Source organism: Micrasema longulum, unplaced genomic scaffold (assembly GCF_059751315.1).
Source record: "Micrasema longulum isolate JH-2025_06_02 unplaced genomic scaffold, ASM5975131v1 h1tg000047l, whole genome shotgun sequence".
NCBI lineage: Eukaryota > Metazoa > Arthropoda > Insecta > Trichoptera > Brachycentridae > Micrasema > Micrasema longulum.
The window spans coordinates 433,865-439,770 of NW_028277254.1; the positions used below are offsets into that span (position 1 = coordinate 433,865).

General features: G+C 31.7%; 1 protein-coding gene across 1 annotated transcript; it reads left to right on the forward strand.

Moving 5' to 3' along the window:
- The first annotated feature begins 580 nt into the window (after positions 1-580).
- On the forward strand, positions 581-5,440 carry LOC148285214 (sodium/bile acid cotransporter 7-B-like). Its single transcript, XM_088228791.1, has 6 exons — positions 581-829; positions 905-1,124; positions 2,126-2,276; positions 3,119-3,383; positions 3,785-3,901; positions 4,927-5,440. The coding sequence occupies exons 1-6, from the start codon at positions 703-705 to the stop codon at positions 5,079-5,081; spliced, it is 1,035 nt and encodes a 344-aa protein (XP_088084917.1). The 5' UTR covers positions 581-702; the 3' UTR covers positions 5,082-5,440.
- The last annotated feature ends 466 nt before the right edge of the window (positions 5,441-5,906 follow it).

A 5,906-nucleotide genomic window follows, 5' to 3' on the forward strand; every position in this document is an offset into this window, starting at 1 on the left:
TATTTGGGTAACAATTTCTTGCTTTCCCTTCTCACCATGGAAATTTCCACCTCACATAATATTATTAAAACACAAAATTCATTTACACGTAATAAAATTCAAATGATGGCATGAGGATTTAAAACCAAAAAGGTAAGTATAAAAAACACAGAAAAATCAAAAAGCTGTTAAATTAAGCATTTCAGCAATAAAAAAAAACAAATATTTAAACAAAACTTGTGTCTATTTTTTTTCTAAATGAAGCGAACGAGGACACAATAACACATTAAAAAAAAAAAAACAGCATTTGTTAAATTATAAATATATTTAAGCATACCAATCTGCCAAAAAAAAAAGCAATTAGTTATAGATTTTTATAAATCAATTGTAGTGTGATTATTTTTTATATGAAATATTTAATACTAAATTTTAGTAACGAAAAATATTTGGGGCCGATATCTGCCTAAATTATTGGAATATTTTTATTACAAATGATCAGAAATAAGCGCTTATTATATGCGACCCTTAGGTTGAGAGTCCGTGTAAATAAAATCTGCGTCCTGTTTTTTAATTAATTATTTGCATGGCAACATTTGAATATACTGTCAAAAATTATGTTGACAGTTGACAAACAATAATGACAAGTGGCGTTTATGTTGATAACTTTTAACCTCATATTTCACTTATGGAATCTCATTTTTTTATAAGAATACACATTAAACTATGATGAAAATGGCACATAAAAATAGAACACATATAAGTGATCACCTAAAAGCGCATTGGTTCTTAATTGGGATATTGTTTAGCATATTGTTAGCTGTGCTTAATCCATATTTGGGTTCTAGAGGAGGTAAAGATCTGACCCTACATCTGTGTTACAATTTAAACAAGGATTGAATAAATGCTTTTATTTTTTTTATTATAGGTCCCTTGAAACCAGAATACACTGTGAAGTATGGAGCTGTATCTGTCATATTCTTACTTTCTGGCCTTAGCCTGAAAACTGAGTCGCTCCATTTGGTACTTCGACAGTACAAATTGCACATGTTTATTCAATTTTTTACATTTGTAATAATTCCTCTACTGGTACAATTTTTCACCCTTGCTTTGTGGTATTTTAGTGTCAACGTTTGGATATTAAGAGGGTTAGTATTTTATTTATAACTCGTTTAGTTTATTTACCTAATATAAAAAACAAGGGTACTCACAAATAACTTTCTTTTTTATGTATGTATATACACTCTAAAATCCTTGACACTAAAAAAAACCTATATTATGTTTCTAGTCCTATGAAAATTATAAAATTATAAGAGTACATTGGTGCCTCAAATTTAGAAAATAATTTATTTAATGGCATTTGGATATTAGAATGTATGAAGGATATTATTATTTATATCAATCTTTATCAATCGTCGATTTTAATTGTATTATTTATCCAATAAATTAAAAAACCTGGACGTTCACGCAACTAAGGATGGTGGCATGCACAAACAGCTCACAGCTTTGCTGGAGCACAGGAATTTCTGGAAAAACTTTTAACACGATGCGTACTGTCTAGAACTCTACTCTATCCTCGGTAAAATTGAATTGCCGATTATTAAACTCTTGTATAATGCCAGTACTCCCGTATGGGTGAGAATCCTGGCACCTTACTAAAACTCTAAGCACCAAACTTCTAAGTTTTGAGAGTGAGTGCTTGAGGAGAATATTAGGTATAAGGTGGTTCGATTTCATAATTTGAAGTCCGAGAACGGATGCAGCAGCCTCTTTTAACTAACGATTTGAAAGTGCGGCGCTGGATCTAGCTTGGACCCGTGCTGCAGATGCCTCGGGAGAGCCTTAACCCAAGTCGCCTCTTCTTCAGACCTACAGGCTCCCGCCGTCCTGGAAGACCGTCGATGACGATCTTTCGGCCTTATTCGGCGGAACTAAGGGACGTGGGAGGAGGTGGAGGTGCTTGCTAGCGATAGGGTCTCCCGGATGCGTCTGGTCATGTTCACATGCTTAACTCAGTCGCAGATATGAAAAAAGAAAGAAAGAATTTATTCAAAAAATATTCTTAGATGTTTAAAAGTAGGGATTGTATATAGATTAAAATTTTTATTATTATTACAGATTATTCTTCTATTATAAAATTGGTTTTCAGTCTCATAACAGTGAGCTGTATGCCCCCTCCCGTGTCCTCTGCAGTTATACTAACAAGATCTGCCGGGGGAAATGAAGCAGCCGCCATATTTAACAGCGTTGTGGGATCATTATTAGGAGTTGTGATTACACCAATCATATTACTGTTTTCTGTAACTATACTTTTGGTTTTATCTCACTTCTAATTACTAGTGAATTAAAATTTTTATTGCATTTATATTATATAAATTATGCTTTATATAATTTCCAAACATTTTCTGATGCGTAAATTGAAATTCTTTATTGTAGATATCTGTTAGGTGCCGCTTTGGTTTTTATGTATATTTTCATGTCATTTAATTGTTGTTTTACTATTTTTATATCCAATAAATAAAAATATACATTTTGAATTTAACCCTTCAAGGACGAGGATTTTGTTTCTTTTACAATTATTTTTTTTACTAAAAATTTGCCTATTAATTCCCCAACTGGTGGCACACCACAAACTAAAGAACATACCTTTTAGGGTTTAAATAAGTAAATGAAATTAGCGTTTCGCGACAATGTCCACTGTTACCATTTGATCACGCTCGTACTTGAAGAGTTAAACAAATATTATTATCATGAACTTTAAAAATCACAGCAAAAATTATCAATGTCACAAGTACAATCCATTCAAATCTTTGAAATTCTTTGCTTATGTGTGCGTAACAGAAAGTTTTTGAATATATGTATTTGTAAAATTGTATGTTCACGTGGTTCACTGACCAGCATGAACACATATATATAGTATTTAGTAGCCTATATATATAGGCTACTAAACATTCAAACCCACTCTACATATCCTACAATATGTAAAAATTATTTTAGCACTCTTCCATAATATTATTAATTATTTTAATGATCAATCTGTCGATTAGTGGTCCCATATTATTTATCTCGTTATAATATATGTAATGTATATATTTAAAAATAAAAATGCCATCTTAATTAATGAAATGATTTATATTTACAGTTGGGTTCGACGACAGTGGTCCCCTTAACTCAGTCAGTTCTGCAGCTGTCAGTCACAGTTCTGTTGCCACTTGTTATCGGTCATATGCTTGGTCAGCTGCACTCCCCTCCAAAGCCCTCGCCTGTACACTCTCCATCCTCCTCCACTCCTTCTATTTTAGGACAAATGGCGCTCTTGCTCATTATTTACACAACATTTTGTGATGCTTTCTATGAACACGATATGGCTTTAAGTGCTATGGACGTACTACTCACTGTCGTATTTGGTAAGTAAATACACCGAGATATATAATATGTATACTGTTTACTCTTTTTTGGTACCTAGAATCATGTATTTCTTTTTTCAAAACATTCGTTGCCTTATTGCTGTTTGTTTGATTTCCAATAGGTAAACTCATAATTCGATCACCATCATTCTTTAAAAACTATCGAGCTTATCTGAGATTTTAAAATAAATTGATTTACATAGCTTGTATAATTTATCAAAGAATGTATAAACCTAAACATACTGCCATATTTTTCTTACTTTACCTTCAGACAGATCTGATACCTCATTATTCCTCGTAGAACTTTGCACAAATTCATCTTATTATTATGTCAAACAGAAATGTTATGCTCCTTCATATTTCACAACAAATATGATGTAAATTGTTTAATGTTCTTTCAGTGGTAATTATGCAGGCGGTTTTCAGTATCCTCAGCTTTGTATTAGGACGTCGGCAATTTAGTCCGCAAGATACAGTTGCAGTAGTTTTCTGTTCAACACACAAATCACTCACGTTGGGTAAGTTTTTTTATTAAATACATTTTTAAAAAAACAATATTTATATTTTAATACCAATTTCAGCATTTGTTTTACATCTGTATGTACTTCTACAGTTATGAAACTGTTTTTTTTTTTGTAACATTTATTGATCATATTGTAAAACATTATTTAAAGAATACCTGTCCTTTAAACTATTTTTTTCGATAATTATTGTCAGATATCATTATGTCTGCAATCAAAGCTGTACCATTGTAACATTACAAAAGATTATACCGCTAATACAGATCTTAAAATAATATTTTTTTGAAGATGTAACAAAATATGTATTTATATATATATTTTAACACAGACAGAAAACTGTGTGTGTGTGAGATTATTCCAATCATCCAATGACAGGTCATAAACCCTGCCTAAACTTCCATGTTTCTTTCTCAAATGTGTTATTTATCTCGGTTTTGATAATATATCAATCTTGATAAACTTTCTAAGGGGAAAAATTTAATTAGGACATTTTCAAAAATTATATGTACATACATATATTTTATGTGAGGGTGATAATATTTATGTTGGTATCATATATTTATAAAATATGTCCAATATAGATAGTACTGTTATATCCAGAAAAACACAATTTCTCAATGCTTTATCAACCTTGAGATGCTGACAAGCGCTTAATTGTGCCAGGGAGTGAAACAGTATTACATTTCAATTAACAAATTAAGATTGATATTCATAAAATCTTTGTAAAGCGCCCTTGGGGTATTTATTATATTACAAAAACGACGCTATACAACTAATAATAATTTATTGGGTACCTAGAGACTCAAACATCGACAATAACGAGGCGATGATGAATTGGCGAGGCTGGGAGTCGAGACATCCCGATAGGCCCAGAGCCCTACTGTGAGTGCTTCTCCTAATGAACTTAGGTTGTGTTAGTAAAATCATATTTAAAAAATGTAAATACGAAGATAGAACTCTAACCAAGGGTAATAATAACGTCATACTATTTTCGAATTTCTAACACCAATCTTCTATTTCAGGTATACCCATACTCCGCATCATGTATCACGGCTTGTCTCACGCGTCTCAGACCGGTCTGCCCCTCCTGGTGTACCACCCGTGCCAGCTGTTACTGGGTTCCCTCATAGCGCCACTCCTGGCCAAATGGTCGAGAGGGAGAAGACTTCCGTTATAGCAGTAAAATTGTTCCAATAGAATGAGGAACATTGACCAAATTTTAAGTTTCAAAGATTTATGGTCAAATTTATTAAAAACGTAAATTATATAATTATACATCAGTACATCAAATAATTATATAAATTAGAATGAGTTATTTTTTTTGCTAGCAGTGAAGTTTCTTTATTTATTTACACAAACAAAAACTATTTTTTATTTATTTATTTACTTCAAAAATACTCATTTTTATTTATATATGTCTAAACTAAACTACACATATCAAACAATTTAAGAGAATACGGATTTTTACGGTAAACAAAACACTTTTTCTTTGACTACATCAATAAATTTTTTTGGTGGTGTAAATAAATAAAAAAATTCAATCAAAATGGAATAATAAAAAAACTTATTTTTTCTCATATCAATGTAAATTATTTTGCGTGTGCAATTTATGTGTATATATTTTTCTGAAAACAAATATATGTAACGAAATTGACAAATTTTAATCCTGTAGGCAGTGGTGTGATCTATTTTTAGAAAGCCACTATTCATGACACTTTTAACTTTTTTTTTTTTAAAGGAACAACCCGCTAAGCTTCTATTTTGAGGCTTTTCAGCAGGTGGGATAGAAAGGATATGGAAGGAGGTAATGAAAAATATACCACAACACCCAGACCAATTGAGAAAAAAAATCTTTCTTGGATTTTTTTCTTGCAACTAACGAGAATCGAACCCGCGACGCCAGTTTCACAGTTGGCCGTCTAACGGCTACGGCGCCTGCGCCCTTCAATTATCATTCATTAGCATTTACTTAATATGTTATTGTGGAATACAGATCTGCAAA

What these genes read in the sequence shown, in the direction of transcription:
- LOC148285214 (XM_088228791.1), top strand. Translation starts at nt 703, where the DNA reads ATGATGAAAATGGCACATAAAAATAGAACACATATAAGTGATCACCTA. An exon ending in ATATTTGGGTTCTAGAGGAG is followed by an intron (nt 830 to 904) that starts GTAAAGATCTGA and finishes TTTTTATTATAG; the next exon opens with GTCCCTTGAAACCAGAATAC. An exon ending in CAATCATATTACTGTTTTCT is followed by an intron (nt 2,277 to 3,118) that starts GTAACTATACTT and finishes TTATATTTACAG; the next exon opens with TTGGGTTCGACGACAGTGGT.